Source organism: Coregonus lavaretus, assembly GCF_964263955.1.
Source record: "Coregonus lavaretus genome assembly, chromosome: 1".
In the NCBI taxonomy this organism is placed as follows: Eukaryota; Metazoa; Chordata; class Actinopteri; order Salmoniformes; family Salmonidae; genus Coregonus; species Coregonus lavaretus.
The window spans coordinates 14,200,754-14,221,525 of record NC_139988.1 but is presented as its reverse complement, the minus strand read 5'-3'; the positions used below and the strand labels follow the sequence as shown (position 1 = coordinate 14,221,525).

General features: G+C 43.6%; 1 protein-coding gene across 1 annotated transcript in view; it reads right to left on the bottom strand.

Annotated features, from left to right (window-relative positions):
• LOC311122056 (BAH and coiled-coil domain-containing protein 1-like) overlaps positions 1 to 20,772 on the bottom strand; it is a 98,672-nt gene that overhangs the window by 36,701 nt on the left and 41,199 nt on the right. The window contains 1 exon segment of the mRNA XM_084158027.1: positions 1,795 to 1,911. Coding sequence (XP_084014153.1) covers positions 1,795 to 1,911 — 117 coding nt within the window.

Below are 20,772 nucleotides of genomic sequence, written 5' to 3'. Positions count from 1 at the left end.
ACAATATTTTAAAAATGAGGAAAATAAATATGGATTTTAATTTGGCTGATGCCATTTCACTAGAAAATTCCAAAACAGCTAAACACATAAATAGTACCCGCAAACACCAGTCTCAACGTCAACAGTGAAGAGGCGACTCCGGGATGCTGACCTTCTAGGCAGAGTTGCAAAGAAAAAGCCATATCTCAGACTGCTCATCTTAATCTTTTCTTTTTATTGGCCAGTCTGAGATATGGCTTTTTCTTTGCCTAGAAGGTCAGCATCCCGGAGTCGCCTCGTCACTGTTGACGTTTTGCGGATACTATTTCATGAAGCTGCCAGTTGAGGACCTGTGAGGCGTCTGTACACAGTGTTGTACGAGATCTTCAGATCTTCTACAATAGCCATTTACAACATTAACAATGTCTACACTGTATTTCCGATCAATTTGATGTTATTTTAATGGACAAAAACAATGCTTTTCTTTCGAAAACAAGGACATTTCTAAGTGACCCAAACTTTTGAATGGTAGTGTACATACATATATATACATACCCTTTAAAAATATATATTTTCCTTTATTACTTTCCAACCCCACCACCCCTCCCCTAATTGGAGTAAACTAGTGAACAATAACACTTAGGCCTCTACTTCCAGTTTATACATACTATATCAATTTTATGGACATTCTATTTTGTTTGTTTTTACTTCTGAACTTCCTCTACCCTCAACCTCTCCAATCATTTTCATTATGTCCATCCGGTGTTCTTCTATATGCCATATCTTTCAAACTGTGCTCTATCACAAAAGTTCTTAACCTACAACCTATATACTTATTATGGACATTATTTATGTTGTTGTTATTAGTTGTTATTAGTCCCAACCTTCAGCTCCATTCAACCCCTCCCATCTATCTCTTAACACCATCCATATTGGATTTCTATTTGCCATATCTTTTTCAACTCTACTGTGATGTTTCACAAAAGTTCTGAACCCATTGTTTCTACAGATTGTAAATTGAAAATAAACATTTTTGCTAAAAGTATTATTATATTATTGATCGATTAGACTATGACTTTTCAGATCACCCAGTAGTGCTATCTGCAGGGTTAGCTCCAGGTAAATATTGCAATCCTTCAGCCATTCCTGGACCTGTGACCAAAAACAAGCTACAAATGGACAATACCATAACAAATGATCTAATGATTCTGTCTCTTCACAGCAAAATCTGCAGAGCTGGGAAGATTGTCTCTGTGGGGTCTGTTTGTGTTTGTGAACAGAGCCCCAGGACCAGCTTGCTTAGGGGACTCTTCTCCAGGTTCATCTCTCTGTAGGTGATGGCTTTGTTATGGAAGGTTTGGGAATCGCTTCTTTTTAGATGGTTGTAGAATTTAAAAGCTTTTTTGGGGATTTTGATAATTAGCGGGTATCGGCCTAATTTTGTTCTGCATGAATTATTTTGTGTTTTACGTTGTACAAGGAGGATATTTTTTGAAGAATTCTGCATGCACAGTCTCAATTTGGTGTTTGTCCCATTTTGTGAATTATTGGTTGGTGAGCGGACCCCAGACCTCACAACCATAAAGGGCAATGGGTTCTATAACTGATTCAAGTATTTTTAGCCAGATCCTAATTGGTATGTCGAATTTTATGTTCCTTTTGATGGCATAGAAGGCCCTTCTTGCCTTGTCTCAGTCTATCTCTCTCTCTCACACACCTCTCTCTCTCTCTCTCTCTCTCTCTCTCTCTCTCTCTCTATCTCTCTCTCTCTCTCACACACACACCTCTCTCTCTCTCAAACACACACACACACACCTTTCTGAGTTTCGTAGAAGCGGTGCTGTCCGTAGAGAACGCTGCTGTTGCTATGGTGATCCAAGGGGCTCATGGGAAGAAAGGGGGATGTCAGACCTCCTGAATAACGGGGAAACCCTGAGAGAGGGAGAGAGAGAGAGAGAGAGAGAGAGAGAGAGAGAGAGAGAGAGAGAGAGAAAGTGTGTGAGAGAGAGAGAGAGAGAGAGAGAGAGAGAGAGAGAGAGAGAGAGAGAGGGAGGGAGGGAGGGAGGGGGGAGAGATATATATAGAGAGAGAGAGAGACAGGGGAGGGAGGGGGGAGAGATATATAGAGAGAGAAGTTCAATCAATTTGACATTAGGCCTAAATGCCCCCAACATGATTATCCCCATCATTTACACACAGAGGTGACAACAACCATAATACCCAAGAGCTGGGTATTTTTCAGGATGGACTTTGCTTATACAAAACAAGTCTGTGTTTTTCTTTTCAGGATGCTCATCCAAGACAAATAGTGGTGCTTATAACCCATTTCAACCCATCCTTTTCCACCCACACACACACACACACACACACACACACACACACACACACACACACACACACACACACACACACACACACACATACACACACACAGTTCTTCCCAGGGAGTCAGCGGGAGGTAAATGGCTGTTCCGCTCAACTCCTCGCCTCCAAGGACATTGAACTGTATCCTGGGATAGCGGAGGCCTCAGCGGGGGGTGAGGGCATATTTATATGAAAACCAAACATTTCTGTCACCATGCAGCAGACACAAACCAGACACACACCGAACACATGCGAACATGTACACATACACACACACACACGCACAAACAAACGTTGCACACACCGGGCCTACTACACACACTGAGAGTGACCAATGTGCTTGATGTGTGTGTGTGTTTGTGTGTGTGTGTATGGGTGTGTATGTGTGTGTGCGTGCGTGTGCATGTGCGTGTGTGTGTGTGTATGTATGTATGTGTGTGTGTATATGTGTTATTGATGCAACAGTAGCTAGGATGGGGAGAAGTCTGTCTATAATAAACCACTGCTCTGCATTCTTAACAGCACTATCAACAAGGCAGGTCCTACAGGCCCTAGTTTTGTCGCACCTGGACTACTGTCCAGTCGTGTGGTCAGGTGCCACAAAGAGGGACTTAGGAAAATTGCTTTTGGATGTACACAGAGAGGTAACATTAATAATATGCATGTCAATCTCTCCTGGCTCAAAGTGGAGGAGAGATTGACTTCATCACTACTTGTATTTGTGAGAGGTATTGACATGTTGAATGCACCGAGCTGTCTGTTTGAACTACTGGCACACAGCTCGGACACCCATGCATACCCCACAATACATGCCACCAGAGGTCTCTTCACAGTCCCCAAGTCCAGAACAGACTATGGGAGGCGCACAGTACTACATAGAGTCATGACTACGTGGAACTCTATTCCACATTACAGTTTTTTTCAATTGTTTAAGCACAATTTTGAAAACAGGGCCCGGTTTGTCAAAACACTACACACAATTAGCACAACCATACACCAAAGTAGCACAACACTTCCGATCATTTACAAAATGGAACACTTTTGTCAAAACTATACACGACTTCATAAAAACAATATTTTGTTACCATACAAAACACACACATTTCATATGACTTCAATCTTTTTGAACCAGTTACACACTGCTGTTGCTAACCTAAAACACTTTTAGCAAGTCTAATTCTCAGTGATTAGAGTACTGTAAATGAAGTACACAGAGAAAGTGCAACTATACAAACACTACACAAGACCAATGCTGCAGACTGAGGAAAATATCATTTATTTCTCTCGATATACCCAAATCAGTCAACATGTCAACATGGAGAATCACAACAAAACATGTCCCAGTTTTCATGCTACTACAGTAGTGTGCATAACACTGTTAGCTCAGCAAACAACAGACAAACGTAAAATACTGTATCCAGTACAGGTTACAATTACAGTAAATAACAACAACAACAAACATAAAAAATAATCTAAAAAAAACTGACAATATTGTACAGAAAATACTACAGTAAACATACTATACATTATCTCTTCGCCTAGCTCGATCTGGCCAGAGAATTTCATCAACATCACAAGCAATATCCTCATTAGCAAGACAACGCGGGAAGAACCGTCTTGAATGTCGAATCCATCCTTGCACAGCTGCGGCGTCGACTTGGTCACAGGCGTCCTCCATGGCCTGAATGAGGGGTACCTGAGCCTGGGGCTGGAGATCGTAAACCTTCCACCGCCATGCAGAGAAAAACTATTCGATAGGGTTTAGAAACGGAGAGTATGGTGGAAGGTATAGTACTGTCAACTGTGGATGGTGTTGAAACCAGTTCTGTACCAAAGCAGAGCGGTGGAATGACACATTGTCCCAGATGACAGTGTATTGCATCTGGTGCATTTCATTACCTGCTGTGACGATGTGGTGCAATCGGTCCAAAAATGCGAGAATGTGAGGTGTGTTGTAAGGGCCCATTTTGGCATGACGGAGGAGAACCCCATGCTGTGAAATGGCAGCGCAGAGGGTGATGTTACCCCCACGTTGCCCTGGGACATTGATTATAGCCCTGTGGCCAATTATATTTCTGCCTCTCCTTCTTGCTTTTGAGGTTGAACCCTGCCTCATCAATATATATGAATTCATGCAGGATTTCTTCAGCATCCATCTACAAAACTCTCTGAAATACAGTGAAAGACAAGATTGTGTAGTTCAGGATAGGTCTAGTATACAGTCAATGTAAAAAAGTAATGTGTGCAGTATGCAACATCACAGTGCTAAAGTCAACAATACAAACCGCCACATACTCATGCCGCAGCCGTTTGACCCTCTCTGAATTCCGCTCAAAAGGCACTCATTTTACATTTAAGTCATTTAGCAGATGCTCTTATCCAGAGCGACTAGGGTTAAGTGCCTTGCTCAAGGGCACAGCGACAGATTTTTCACCTAGTCGGCTCGGGGATTAGAACCAGCGACCTCTCAGTTACTGGCACATGTATGGGCTGGAAGTTGAGGCCTAAGCGTTGTTGTTCACTAGTTTACTCAAATTGGGGAAGGGGTAGTGGGGTTGGAAAGTAATGAAGGGAAATCTAATGTAAAAAAGGATATGTGTGTGTGTATGGATGTATGTACAGTTGAAGTCGGAAGTTTACATACACTTAGGTTGGAGTCATTAAAACTCGTTTTTCAACCACTCCACAAATGTCATGTTAACAAGCTATATTTTTGGGCAGTCGGTTAGGACATCTACTTTGTGCATGACACAAGTAATTTTTTCAACAATTGTTTACAGACAGATTATTTCACTTATAATTAACTGTATCACAATTCCAGTGGGTCAGAAGTTTATATACACTAAGTTGACTGTGCCTTTCAACAGCTTGGAAAATTCCAGAAAATGATGTCATGGCTTTAGAAGCTTCTGATAGGCTAATTGACATCATTTGAGTCAATTGGAGGTGTACCTGTGGATGTATTTCAAGGCCTACCTTCAAACTCAGTGCCTCTTTGCTTGACATCATGAGAAAATCAAAAGAAATCAGCCAAGACCTCAGAAAAATAATTGTAGACCTCCACAGTCTGGTTCATCCTTGGGAGCAATTTCCAAACGCCTGAAGGTACCACGTTCATATGTACAAACAATAGTACGCAAGTATAAACACCATGGGACCACGCAGCCGTTATACCGCTCAGGAAGGAGACGCGTTCTGTCTCCTAGAGATGAACGTACTTTGGTGCGAAAAGTGCAAATCTCTTTTTGGAGAAATGTCCTCTGGTTTGATTAAACAAAAATAGAACTGTTTGGCCATAATGACCATCGTTATGTTTGGAGGAAAAAGGGGGTCGCTTGCAAGCCGAAGAACACCATCCCAACCGTGAAGCACAGCGGTGAAATATATATATATTTTTTTATCATGCTGTGGGGTGCTTTGCTGCAGGAGGGACTGATGCACTTCACAAAATAGATGGCATCATGAGGAAGGAAAAGTATGTGGATATATTGAAGCAACGTCTCAAGACATCAATCAGGAAGTTAAAGCTTGGTCGCAAATGGGTCTTCCAAATGGACAATGACCCCAAGCATACTTGTGGCAAAATGGCTTAAGGACAACAAAGTCAAGGTATTGGAGTGGCCATCACAAAGCCCTGACCTCAATCCTATAGAAAATGTGTGGGCAGAACTGAAAAAGCGTGTGCGAGCAAGGAGGCCTACAAACCTGACTCAGTTACACCAGCTCTGTCAGGAGGAATGGGCCAAAATTCATTCAACTTATTGTGGGAAGCTTGTGAAAGGCTACCTGAGACGTTTATTTTTAAATTTGAAAGGCAACGCTACCAAATACTAATTGAGTGTATGTAAACTTCTGACCCTCTGGGAATGTGATGAAAGAATTAAAAGCTGAAATAAATAATTCTCTCTACTATTATTCTGACATTTCACATTCTTAAAATAAAGTGGTGATCCTAACTGACCTAAGACATGGAATCTTTACTAGGATTAAATGTCATGAATTGTGAAAAACTGAGTTGAAATGTATTTGTTTAAGGTGTATGTAAACTTCCGACTTCAACTGTATATATGTATGTATGTATATATATATGTGTGTATGTATGTGTATATGTGTATGTGTATGTTTGTATATATATATATATATATATATATTTGCGAGAGAAAAAACATATGGGGGATTGGAAGTGATGCAGACAATTACATTGATGGAAGTTACAATCTATCTGAAATATTAAAGCTGATCTACCCCCTAAAAAATTTAATAAAATAAAAAACATCAACAAAAAAACAAAACAAACAAACAAACAAACCAAAACAAAGGCAAAGTCTTCTCATGCTTTGATGACTTCAAAAAAGCTTTTGACTCAATTTGGCATGAGGGTATGCTATACAAATTGATGGAAAGTGGTGTTGGGGGAAAAACATACGACATTATAAAATCCATGTACACAAACAACAATTGTGCAGTTAAAATTGGCAAAAAACACACACATTTCTTTCCACAGGGCTGTGGGGTGACAGGGATGCAGTTTAAGCCCCACCCTCCTCAACATATATGTCAACGAATTGGTGAGGAAACTAGAACAGTCTGCAGCACCCGGCCTCACTCTACTAGAATCTGAAGTCAAATGTCTACTGTTTGCTGATGATCTGGTGCTTCTGTCACCAACCAAGGAGGGCCTACAGCAGCACCTATATCTTCTGCACAGATTCTGTCAGACCTGGGCCCTGACAGTAAACCTCAGTAAGACAAAAATAATGGTGTTCCAAAAAAGGACCAGTTGCCAGGACCACAAATACAAATTCCATCTAGACACCGTTGCCCTAGAGCTATCTGAGAGACAAGGCAAGAAGGGCCTTCTATGCCATCAAAAGGAACATAACATTTGATATACCAATTAGGGTCTGGCTAAAAATACTTGAATCCGTTATAGAACCCATTGCCCTTTATGGTTGTGAGGTCTGGGGTCCGCTCACCAACCAAGAATTCACAAAATGGGACAAACACCAAATTGAGACACTGCATGCAAAATTGAATTCTGCAAAAATATCCATAGTGTACAACAAAAAACACAAAATAATGCATGCAGAGCAGAATTAGGCCGATACCTGCTAATTATCAAAATCCAGAAAAGAGCCGTTAAATTCTACAACCACCTAAAAGGAAGCGATTCCCAAACCTTCAATAACAAAGCCATCCCCTACAGAGAGATGTCCTTGGAGAAGAGTCCCCTACAGTGGGGAAAAAATGATTTATTCAGCCACCAATTGTGCAAGTTCTCCCACTTAAAAAGATGAGAGAGGCCTGTAATTTTCATCATAGGTACACGTCAACTATGACAGACAAAATGAGGAAAAAAAATCCAGAAAATCACATTGTAGGATTTTTAATGAATTTATTTGCAAATTATGGTGGAAAATAAGTATTTGGTCAATAACAAAAGTTTCTCAATACTTTGTCATATACCCTTTGTTGGCAATGACACAGGTCAAACGTTTTCTGTAAGTCTTCACAAGGTTTTCACACACTGTTGCTGGTATTTTGGCCCATTCCTCCATGCAGATCTCCTCTAGCGCAGTGATGTTTTGGGGCTGTCGCTGGGCAACACGGACTTTCAACTCCCTCCAAAGATTTTCTATGGGGTTGAGATCTGGAGACTGGCTAGGACACTCCAGGACCTTGAAATGCTTCTTACGAAGCCACTCCTTCGTTGCCCGGGCGGTGTGTTTGGGATCATTGTCATGCTGAAAGACTCAGTCACGTTTCATCTTCAATGCCCTTGCTGATGGAAGGAGGTTTTCACTCAAAATCTCACGATACATGGCCCCATTCATTCTTTCCTTTACACGGATCAGTCGTCCTGGTCCCTTTGCAGAAAAACAGTCCCAAAGCATGATGTTTCCACCCCCATGCTTCACAGTAGGTATGGTGTTCTTTGGATGCAACTCAGCATTCTTTGTCCTCCAAACACGACGAGTTGAGTTTTTACCAAAAAATTATATTTTGGTTTCATCTGACCATATGACATTCTCCCAATCCTCTTCTGGATCATCCAAATGCACTCTAGCAAACTTCAGACAGGCCTGGACATGTACTGGCTTAAGCAGGGGGACACGTCTGGCACTGCAGGATTTGAGTCCCTGGCGGCGTAGTGTGTTACTGATGGTAGGCTTTGTTACTTTGGTCCCAGCTCTCTGCAGGTCATTCACTAGGTCCCCCCGTGTGGTTCTGGGATTTTTGCTCACCGTTCTTGTGATCATTTTGACCCCACGGGGTGAGATCTTGCGTGGAGCCCCAGATCGAGGGAGATTATTAGTGGTCTTGTATGTCTTCCATTTCCTAATAATTGCTCCCACAGTTGATTTCTTCAAACCAAGCTGCTTACCTATTGCAGATTCAGTCTTCCCAGCCTGGTGCAGGTCTACAATTTTGTTTCTGGTGTCCTTTGACAGCTCTTTGGTCTTGGCCATAGCGGAGTTTGGAGTGTGTCTGTTTGAGGTTGTGGACAGGTGTCTTTTATCCTGATAACAAGTTCAAACAGGTGCCATTAATACAGGTAACGAGTGGAGGACAGAGGAGCCTCTTAAAGGAGAAGTTACAGGTCTGTGAGAGCCAGAAATCTTGCTTGTTTGTAGGTGACCAAATACTTATTTTCCACCATAATTTGCAAATAAATTCATTAAAACTCCTACAATGTGATTTTCTGGATTCTTTTTTCTCAATTTGTCTGTCATAGTTGACATGTACCTATGATGAAAATTACAGGCCTCTCTCATCTTTTTAAGTGGGAGAACTTGCACAATTGGTGGCTGACTAAATACTTTTTTCCCCACTGTAAGTGTGCTGGTCCTGGGGCTCTGTTCACAAACACAAACAGACCCCACAGAGCCCCAGGACAGCAACACAATTAGACCCAACCAAATCATGAGTAAACAAAAAGAGAATTACTTGACACATTGGAAAGAATTTACAAAAAAACAGAGCAAACTAGAATGCTATTTGGCCCTAAACAGAGAGTACACAGTGGCAGAATACCTGACCACTGTGACTGACCCAAAATTAAGGAATTCTTTGACTATGTACAGACTCAGTGAGCATAGCCTTGCTATTGAGAAAGGCCGCCTTTGGCAGACCTGCCTCTCAAGAGAGGACAGGGTATGTGTACACCGCCCACAAAATGAGGTGGAAACTGAGCTGCACTTCCTAACCTCCTGCCAAATGTATGACCATATTAGAGACACATATTTCCCTCAGATTACACAGATCTGCAAATTCGACAACAAACCTAATTTTGATAAACTCCCTTATCTACTGGATGAAATACCACAGTAGGAAAAATGTATGCACTCACTAAAAACTGTAAGTCGTTCTGGATAAGAGCGTCTGCTAAATGACTCAAATGTAAATGTAAAAATGTGCCATCACAGCAGCAAGATTTGTGACCTGTTGCCACAAGAAAAGGGCAACCAGTGAAGAACAAACACCATTGTAAATACAACCCATATTTATGTTCATTTATAATAATAAGCCATTTAGCAGACGCTTTTATCCAAAGCGACTTACAGTCATGCGTGCATACATTTTTGTGTATGGGTGGTCCCGGGGATTGAACCCACTACCTTGGCGTTACAAGCGCCGTGCTCTACCAGCTGAGCTACAGAGGACCACATGTACGCCATTTGTACTTTAACTATTTGCACATTGTTACAACACCGTATATATACATAATATGACATTTGAAATGTCTTTATTCTTTTGGAACTTCTGAGTGTAATGTTTACTGTTAATATTTATTGTTTATTTCACTTTTGTTTACTATCTACTTCACTTGCTTTGGCAATGTTAACATAAGATTCCCATGCCAATAAAGCCCTTAAATTGAATTGAAATGATTTGAGAGCGAGAGAGAGAGAGAGAGAGAGAGAGAGAGAGAGAGAGAGAGAGAGAGAGAGAGAGAGAGAGAGAGAGAGAGAGAGAGAGAGAGAGAGAGAGAGAGAGAGAGAGAGAGAGAGACAATGAGAGAGAGAGAAAGATGGGGGAAGAGAGAGTGGGGGAGAATGAGAGAGAGAGATGGAGACATGGTACCTGCCAGAACAGTTTGAGACCTCTGTCAATAAAAACTATAATCTGTGGGGACAAGGACAGGTGTTTGACTTAGAGTTTGTGTGTGCGAGCACGGTGTTTGACTGAGAGTTTGTGTGTGCGAGCACGGTGTTTGACTGAGAGTTTGTGTGTGCGAGCATGGTGTTTGACTGAGAGTTTGTGTGTGCGAGCACAGTGTTTGACTGAGAGTGTGTGTGTGCGAGCATGTGTGTATGTAGTGTCCAGGCTCTCCTCGCTGTGCTCCACTCTCTGGACAGGGGCCAGCTGGCAGTCTGCCTACTGAGGCTCCCTGGCTTGGATTCTTCAAAACAATCACACTTCGAAGGTTTGCCACAGAGAGATTTGCTCTCTTTTCTCTCTCTCTCTCTCTCTCTCTCTCTCTCTCTCTCTCTCTCTCTCTCTCTCTCTCTCTCTCTCTCTCTCTCTCTCTCTCTCTCTCTCTCTCTCTCTCTCTCTCTCCCTCTCCCTCTCCCTCTCTCCACCTCTCTCTCTCTCCCTCTCTCTCTCTCTCTCTCTCTCTCTCTCTCTCTCTCTCCCTCCCTCTCCCCTCTCCCTCTCCCTTCTCCCTCACCCCTCCCTCTCTTCCTCTCAAATTCAAATTCAAATTCGAGCTGCTTTATTGGCATGAAAAACGTTGTGTCAATATTGCCAAAGCAACAATGTACAGCTGAATTCTGAAGTTTATATACACCTTAGCCAAATACATTTCAACTCAGTTTTTCACAATTACTGACATTTAATCCTAGTAAAACCTCCCTGTCTTAGGTCAGTTAGGATCACCACTTTATTTTAAGAATGTGAAATGTCAGAATAATAGTAGTGAGAATGATTTATTTCAGCTTATATTTATTTCATCACATTCCCAGTGGGTCAGAAGTTTACATACACTCAATTAGTATTTGGTAGCATTTCCTTTAAATTGTTTAACTTGGGTCAAACGTTTCGGGTAACCTTCCACAAGCTTCCCACAATAAGTTGGGTGAATTTTGGCCCATTCCTCCTGACAGAGCTGGTATAACTGAGTCAGGTTTATAGGCCTCCTTGCTCACACACGCTTTTTCAGTTCTGCCCACAAATGTTCTATTGAGTTGAGGTCAGGGCTTTGTGATGGCCACTCCAATACCTTGACTTTGTGGTCCTTAAGCCATTTTGCCACAACTTTGGAAGTATGCCTAGGGTCATTGTCCATTTGGAAGACCCATTTGCGACCAAGCTTTAACTTCCTGACTGATGTCTTGAGATGTTGCTTCAATATATCCACATAGTATTCCTTCCTCATGATGCCATCTATTTTGTGAAGGGCACCAGTCCCTCCTGCAGCAAAGCACCCCCACAGCATGATAAAAAATATATATATATTTCACCTTTATTTGACCAGGTAAACCAGTTGAGAACAAGTTCTCATTTACAACTGCGACCTGGCCAAGATAAAGCAAAGCAGTGCGATAAAAACAACAACAACACAGAGTTACATATGGAATAAACAAAACGTACAGTCAATAACACAATAGAAAATCTATATACAGTGTGTGCAAATGTAGTAAGTTATGGAGGTAAGGCAATAAGTAGGACATAGTGCAAAATAATTACAATTTAGTATTAACACTGGAATGATAGATGTGCAGAAGATGATGTGCAAATAGAGATACTGGGGTGCAAATGAGAAAAATAAATAACAATATGGGGATGAGGTAGTTGGGTGGGCTAATTACAGATGGGCTGTGTACAGGTGCAGTGATCGGTAAGCTGCTCTGACAACTGATGCTTAAAGTTAGTGAGGGAGATAAGAGTCTCCAGCTTCAGACATTTTTGCAGTTCGTTCCAGTCATTGGCAGCAGAGAACTGGAAGGAATGGAGGCCAAAGGAGGTGTTGGCTTTGGGGATGACCAGTGAGATATACCTGCTGGAGTGCATACTACGGGTGGCTGTTGCTATGGTGACCAATGAGCTAAGATAAGGCGGGGATTTGCCTAGCAGTGATTTATAGATGACCTGGAGCCAGTGGGTTTGGCGACGAATATGTAGTGAGTGCCAGCCAACGAGAGCGTACAGGTCACAATGGTGGGTAGTATATGGGGCTTTGGTGACAAAGAGATGGCACTGTGATAGACTACATCCAATTTGCTGAGTAGAGTGTTGGAGGCTATTTTGTAAATGACATCGCCGAAGTCAAGGATCGGTAGTATAGTCAGTTTTACGAGGGCATGTTTGGCAGCATGAGTGAAGGAGGCTTTGTTGCGAAATAGGAAGCCGATTATAGATTTAACTTTGGATTGGAGATGCTTAATGTGAGTCTGGAAGGAGAGTTTACGGTCTAACCAGACACCTAGGTATTTGTAGTTGTCCACATACTCTAGGTCAGCCCCGTCGAGAGTAGTGATTCTAGTCGGGCGGGCGGGTGCAAGCAGCGTACGATTGAAGAGCATGCATTTAGTTTTACTAGCGTTTAAGAGCAGTTGGAGGCTACGGAAGGAGTGTTGTATGGCATTGAAGCTCGTTTGGAGGTTTGTTAACACAGTGTCCAATGAAGGGCCAGATGTATACAAAATGGTGTCGTCTGCGTAGAGGTGGATCTGAGAGTCACCAGCAGCAAGAGCAATATCATTGATATACACAGAGAATAGAATCGGCCCGAGAATTGAACCCTGTGGCACCCCCATAGAGACTGCCAGAGGTCCAGACAACAGGCCCTCCAATTTGACACATTGAACTCTATCTGAGAAGTAGTTGGTTAACCAGGCGAGGCAGTCATTTGAGAAACCAAGGCTATTTAGTCTGCCAATAAGAATGCTGTGATTGACGGAGTCGAAAGCCTTGGCCAGGTCGATGAAGATGGCTGCACAGTACTGTCTTTTATCGATCGCGGTTATAATAACGTTGCTGCCACCCCCGTGCTTCACGGTTGGGATGGTGTTCTTCGGCTTGCAAGCCTTCCCCTTTTTCCTCCAAACATAACGATGGTCATTATGGCCAAACAGTTCTATTTTTCTTTCATCAGACCAGAGGACATTTCTCCAAAAATTACGATATTTGTCCCAATGTGCAGTTGCAAACCGTAGTCTGGCTTTTTTATGGCGGTTTTGGAGCAGTGGCTTCTTCCTTGCTGAGCGGCCTTTCAGGCTATGTCGATATAGGACTCATTTTACTGTGGATATTGTAACGCCCTGGCTCTGGGGACTCTTTAATGTTGAGCCAGGGTGTTAGTTTCTATGTTTAGTTTTCTATGTTTATATTCTAGATCGTGTGGATCTATGTTGGCCAGGGTGGTTCCCAATCAGAGGCAGCTGATTCTCGTTGTCTCTGATTGGGAACCATACTTAGGCAGCCTGTTTGGCACAGTTAATTGTGGGATCTTGTTCTGTATAGGTTTGTTTTGGTGTAGAACCTTTAGACTTCACGTATCGTTTTGTTGTTTTGTTGTGGATGTAAAGTACTCATTATAAGATGTACGCCTATCACGCTGCGCCTTGGTCCGGTTCTTACAACGATTGTGACAGAAGATCCCACCAAAGAAGGACCAAGCAGCGTGTTCAGGAGCAGACACCGGGAAAGGAACTGGAGAAGTTGGCGATGTCCCAGGTGGGCGAATGGTGGTCTTGGGAGGACATGTTCGCGGGCAAAGGGCCATGGGCAAAAGTTAAAGCCCTGGCGAGAGAGGAGGTACGGCGCCAACCGTGCCATCGTCGGACAGGCGAGAGGCAACCCCAAGAAATGTTTTTGGGGGGGCACACGGCATGGACGACGGGGCTGCTGGAGGCAGCTACAGTGCGAATTTGTGGACTAGGAGAGGAGGCCACCAGGTTACGGGGGCCATTGGTCATGATGGGGAAGGAGAGTGTAGAGGCACGGCGAGAGGTACTGGGGTGTGTTACCAGTCCGGTCCGGCCCGTTCCTGATCCCCGCACAAGGCCAGTGGTGTGTGTTCCCAGTACGGTCCGGCCTGTTCCTGTCCCTCGCACCAAGCCTGTGGTGCGCGTCGCCAGCCCGGTCCGGCCTGTTCCTGTCCCTCGCACCAAGCCTGTGGTGCGTGTCGCCAGCCCGGTCCGGCCTGTTCCTGTCCCTCGCACCAAGCCTGTGGTGCGCGTCGACAGCCCGGTCCGGCCTGTTCCTGTCCCTCGCACCAAGGCTGTGGTGCACGTCGCCAGCCCGGTCCGGGCTAATCCTGCTCCCCGCACCAAGCCTGTGGTGCGTGTCGCCAGCCGGTCCGGCCTGTTCCTGCTCCCCGCACCAAGCCAGTGGTGCGCGTCGTCAGCCCGGTCCGGCCCGTTCCTGCTCCCCGCACCAAGCCTGTGGTGCGCGTCGCCAGCCCGGCCCGGCCTGTTCCTGCCCCTCGCACCAAGCCTGTGGTGCGCGTCGCCAGCCCGGTCCGGCCTGTTCCTGCTCCCGGCACCAAGCCAGTTGTGCGCGTCGCCAGCCCGGCCCGGCCTGTTCCTGCCCCTCGCACCAAGCCTGTGGTGCGCGTCACCAGCCCGGTCCGGCCTGTTCCTGCTCCCCGCACCAAGCCTGTGGTGCGCGTCGCCAGCCCGGCCTGGCCCGTTCCTGCTCCCCACACCAAGCCAGTGGTGCGCGTCGTCAGCCCGGTCCGGCCCGTTCCTGCTCCCCGCACAAAGCCTGTGGTGCGCGTCGCCAGCCCGGTCCGGCCTGTACCTGCTCCCCGCACCAAGCCAGTGGTGCGCGTCGCCAGCCCGGTTCGGCCTGTTCCTGCTCCCCGCACCAAGCCAGTGGTGCGCGTCGTCAGCCCGGTCCGGCCCATTCCTGCTCCCCGCACCAAGCCAGTGGTGCGTGTCGTCAGCACGGTCCGGCCCGTTCCCGCTCCCCGCAACAAGTCAGTGGTGCGCGTCGTCAGTCCGGCACGGTCCGTGCCTGTTCCACCTGTGCCTGGTCCGGCACCGGTCAGCTGCTCCACGCCGGAGCCAGAGCAATCCGCTCCACCGGTGTTCAGTCCAGCTCCGGCCAGCAGGGCCAGACCACGAGGGCGAGAGAGAGAGTGGTGGTCGCGCCCGGAGCCGGATCCGCCTCCGAGGTGGAATGCCGCCTCCGGCCCCTTCCCTGTGGTGTTTGGTTGGCGCGGTCGCAGTCCGCGCCTTTGGGGGGTGGGGGGGGGGGGGGGGGGGGTACTGTAACGCCCTGGCTCTGGGGACTCTTTAATGTTGAGCCAGGGTGTTAGTTTCTATGTTTAGTTTTCTATGTTTATGTTCTAGATCGTGTGGATCTATGTTGGCCAGGGTGGTTCCCAATCAGAGGCAGCTGATTCTCGTTGTCTCTGATTGGGAACCATACTTAGGCAGCCTGTTTGGCACAGTTAATTGTGGGATCTTGTTCTGTATAGGTTTGTTTTGGTGTAGAACCTTTAGACTTCACGTATCGTTTTGTTGTGGATGTAATGTACTCATTATAAGATGTCCGCCTATCATGCTGCGCCTTGGTCCGGTTCTTACAACGATCGTGACAGATATAGATACTTTTGTACCTGTTTCCTCCAGCATCTTCACAAGGTCCTTTGCTGTTGTTCTGGGATTGATTTGCACTTTTCGCACCAATGTACGTTCATCTCTAGGTATGACGGCTGCGTGGTCCCATGGTGTTTATACTTGCGTACTATTGTTTGTACAGATGAACGTGGTACCTTCAGGAGTTTGGAAATTGCTCCCAATGATGAACCAGACTTGTGGAGGTCTACAGTTATTTTTCTGAGGTCTTGGCTGATTTCTTTTGATTTTCCAATTATGTCAAGCAAAGAGGCACTGAGTTTGAAGGTAGGCCTTGAAATACATCCACAGGTACACCTCCAATTGACTCAAATGATGTGGGGGGTGTGGGGGGGGGGGGGGGGGGGTAAGGGGGGATTAGAAGGATTACTTTATCCTATCCCAGGTGTTCCTTAAAGAGGTGGGGTTTCAAATGTCTCCGGAAGGTGGTGAGTGACTCCGCAGTCCTGGCGTCGTGAGGGAGCTTGTTCCACCAGCAGAGCTCTCTTATTGGCTTACACAGGACTCAGAGAGTGATTGACCGCTAGAGGGGCCAGTCAGAGCGGAGGTCTCTCCGGGTCCCGCCCCCTTCAGGGGTCATCGCCACGGTTACGCGTCATCGCCACCACAGAGCAGGAGGAGGGCCTTACGGTAGTCACCAGAGGTATCACCCTGTATAGCAGACTTCAACTGTATACAATATACATTGTAATAAAATAATAAAGAATAACAAATAATAATATAAAATGGTAGTAAATAATAATAATAATAATAATAATAATAAATAAATAAAAAAGAACAACAATAAAATGTTAACAGTCAAATAGACTAAATAGACTAAACATGGAAAATGAAACTATAACTAATTTATAACTAACTGTCATCCTCACCATTACATCAGTACTACAACTATCATCATCATTATCACTACTACTACCACCACCTTCATTAAACTGCTATCATTACCATTACCTCTACTACCCGTACGACTACCATTTAGAATAATAATCACAACAATAATAATAATAATATAATAATAATAATAATTGATGGCTCTTTTATCTATTCGAATAACATTTACATTTTAGTCATTTAGCAGACGCTCTTATCCAGAGCGACTTACAGTTAGTGAGTGCATACATTTTTTTTTGTTCATACTGGCCCTCCGTGGGAAACGAACCCACAACCCTGGCGTTGCAAGCGCCATGCTCTACCAACTGAGCTACACTGGGACCTAAGGAGGGGGTATTGGCCCAATTATGCTCTACATGCGTTATTTGGAGTTTTTCTTTGCACTTGCAGTACAGTCTTGCAAAACTCTGCATGCAGTATTTCGATTGGATGTTTGTTCCATTTGGTAAATTCATTATTAGAGAGCGGACCCCATACTTCGCTGACATATAGAGCAATTGGTTCTATAACTGATTGGAAAATGTTTTGCCAGATTGTAATTGGAATTTCGATTTTAATGTTCCTTTTAATGGCATAGAATGATCTTCTTGCTTTGTCTCTCAGCTCATTCAGAGCTATGTGAAAGCTACCTGTTGCTGATATTTAGTCCTAGATAAGTGTTGTTTTTGGTGTGTTCTAATAGAACTGTGTCCAAATATAATTTATTTTTGTCATCCTGATTTCCAGACCTTTTTTGGAATATTCTTAGATTAGTTTTTTTTAGGTTAACTGTCAGAGCCCAGGTCTGACAGAACCTGTGCAGATTATCTAGATGCTGCTGTAACTCCTCCCTATCAAATCAAATCGAATCAAATTGTATTTGCCACATGCGCCAAATACAACATGTGTAGAACTTACAGTGAAATGCTTACTTACAAGCCCTTAACCAACAATGCAGTTTTTAAGAAAAAAAATTGTGTTAAGTAAAAAATAGATAAGTAAAAAAAAAATAGCAAATAGTCTGGGTAGCCATGATTAGCTATTCAGGAGTCTTATGGCTTGGGGGTAGAAGCTGTTAAGAAGCCTAGTGGGTAGCACCAGGTGATATGCGTACATCAGACACTTGATTTCAGTGGGTGAGACCAGGTGCTGCAGATTCTTCTAATGTTTTTGCCAATTAATTAATGTAGATGTTAAATAGTGTTGGACTTATTGGGCAGCCCTGTTTCACTCCACGTCCCTGAGAGAAGAAGTCTGTTTGCTTGTTGCCGATTTCAACCACACATTTGTTTTTAGTGTACATTGATTTAATAACATCATATGTTTTCCCTACAATACCACTTTCTATTAGTTTATTTATAAAAGTCCTTTGTGCCAAATTGAATGAAATGCTTTCTTGATGTCTACAAAACACGAGTAGATTTTACCTTTGTTTTGGTTTACTTGTTTGTCAATTAAAGTGTGGAGGGTGTAAATGTGGTCAGTTGTACGATACTTTAAAAAAAGTTGCTTTCATCAAGGAATTTATGTAGTCTGCTGTTTATGATACTGCAGAGAATTTTCCCCAAGTTGCTGTTAACGCAAATTCCTCTGTAATTATTTGGGTCAAATCTGTCTATATTTTTATAGGTTGGTGTGATCAATCCTTGGTTCCAAATATCGGGGAAAATACCTGCAGTGAGGATAATGTTGAAGAGTTTGAGTATAGCCACTTTGAATTTGTGATCTGTATATTTGATCATTTCATTTAAAATACCATCAGCACCACAGGCTTTTTTTTTTTTTTTCCAATAATTATTCTTCTGTAATTGGGGTATCCACAGGATTCTGATACTTTGACTGCTGATTCAAGGATATGTAATTTATCTTGTATATCTTTTTGTTCTGGGCTCTTTGTTATATTGCTGTAGAGTTTTGCAAAGTGATTTCTCCACAGATCCCCATTTTGGATAGCTAATTCCTCATGATTAGGTTTGTTTAATTTATTCAAATTCTCCCAGAAGTGGTTTGATTCTATGGATTCCTGAATTACATCCAGCTAATTTCTAATGTGCTGTTCCTATTTTGTTCTTAGGGTGTGTTTGTATTGCTTCAGTGTTTCCCTATATTGAAGGAGTATGTTTTTGTTGTCTGGGTCTCTGTGTTTTTGATTAGATGTATTTCTCAATGACTTAGACTTCTGCAATCATTATCAAACCATTTTTCATTATCTTTACTTTTGGTTTGCTCTTATGTTTCGTTAGATTAGACAAGGAGGCTAATTTGTCAAATATAAAGTTTATGCTCCAAACTGCCATATTTACACATTCATTGCTGTAGTAGAATGTTAAGGCTAAAAAGTTGTCCAGGAGAGATTGTATTTTCTGGCTACTAATTGCTTTTTGGTAGATTTCTGTACTGTTTGCACTCCATCTATAGTCCTGTTTAGTACCATGCAATTTATTGGGCCGTGATGCTTCATGGTTGGGTTCCGCTCTTCTCAGATACATTGTGATTTTACTGTGGTCTGAGAGAGGTGTTAGTGAGCTGACTGTGAAGGCTCTGAGAGACTCTGGGTTGAGGTCAGTGATAAAGAAGTCTACAGTACTGCTGCCAAGGGATGAGCTGTAGGTGTACCTACCAAAAGAGTCCCATCTTAGCCTACCATTGACTATGTAGAGACCCAGTGTTCGACAGAGCTTCAGGAGCTGTACTCCATTTTTGTTTTTCACTTTGTCATAGTTGTTTCTCGGGGGGGGGGGGGGGGGTATGTGGGGAGGGAAAGGTTGTTGCTTCCCGGTAGGTGTTTGTCCCCATGACTGTTAATAGTGTCTAGTTCTTCTGCTGTTCTAGCATTCAGGTCTCCACAGACCAGTACGTTGCCTTGGGCCTGAAAGTGACTAATCTCCCCCTCTAGAATGGAGAAACTCTCTTCATTGAAGTAGGGTGACTCTGAGGGGGGAATGTATGTGACACAGAGGAAGACACTTTTATCTGTTAAGATAGCCTCCTTGTTGATTTTTAACCAGATAAAGAATTCTCCTGTTTTGATCAATTCGATTGAATGAGTTAGTTCAGATTTATACCATATTAGCATTCCCCTGAGTCTCTGCCCTGTGTGATTTCTTTTAATTTGGTGGATGGTACAATTATCTCCCTATAACCTAGTGGACAGCCAGTGGAAACACCACCTCTGCACCATGTTTCCTGTAGTACTACTGTACATTATCAACATCATCAATTTATTTCAGGAAGTCTGGGTTTCTGCTCTTTAGCCCAAAAGCAGAGGACTTCAATCATTGTAAATTCCAACATGCAACGTAAAAAGATTTCATAACAGTTTTTTCTTTACCTTCAAAATGAGATAGACGCTCACAATCCAACAATAACTATTCAAATATGATTTTTCAATTAACGTAACTCTTATTATGCAAATGTGATTTGTTTATAATTTAAGATAGAATTTGTGTCATGACCCTCGGCCTATCACGTGAGCATAGTAGACTCAGTCATTCTCCCTCTCTTTCTATATTTCTCTCTCGCTGTCTGGCGCTCACATTTAAACCCTCCCTCGTTTTATGAATTCAAACTGCACAAACTGCACAAACTGCACAAACACACACACACACACATAAACACAGACACACACACCTGACTAGGTAGATAACTGAAACAACCTCTCTTTCTGACCGCAGACGGTTAACAGCCAAAAGAAGACATGGTGCACCTGTCGAAAAGCCAACTAGCTCTCACAGTCTCCTGCCAGACGTTCATCCATGTTCAGATTTCGAAGTTGTTGCAAACGTCCAATTTCAAAGTGTTTAAGGTTAAGTGTAGTATTTAACTCCGAAGCCTAAAGGCTTAGAACATAAATCTCAAAAACGACTTTCACTGGATTCGAACATTCAACCTTTAGAATCAGCGGCCCTAGCAAAACCGAAACCTGCTTGAAGGTAACAGCACTCACTGTGGCCCTTAGTGGCCGGTT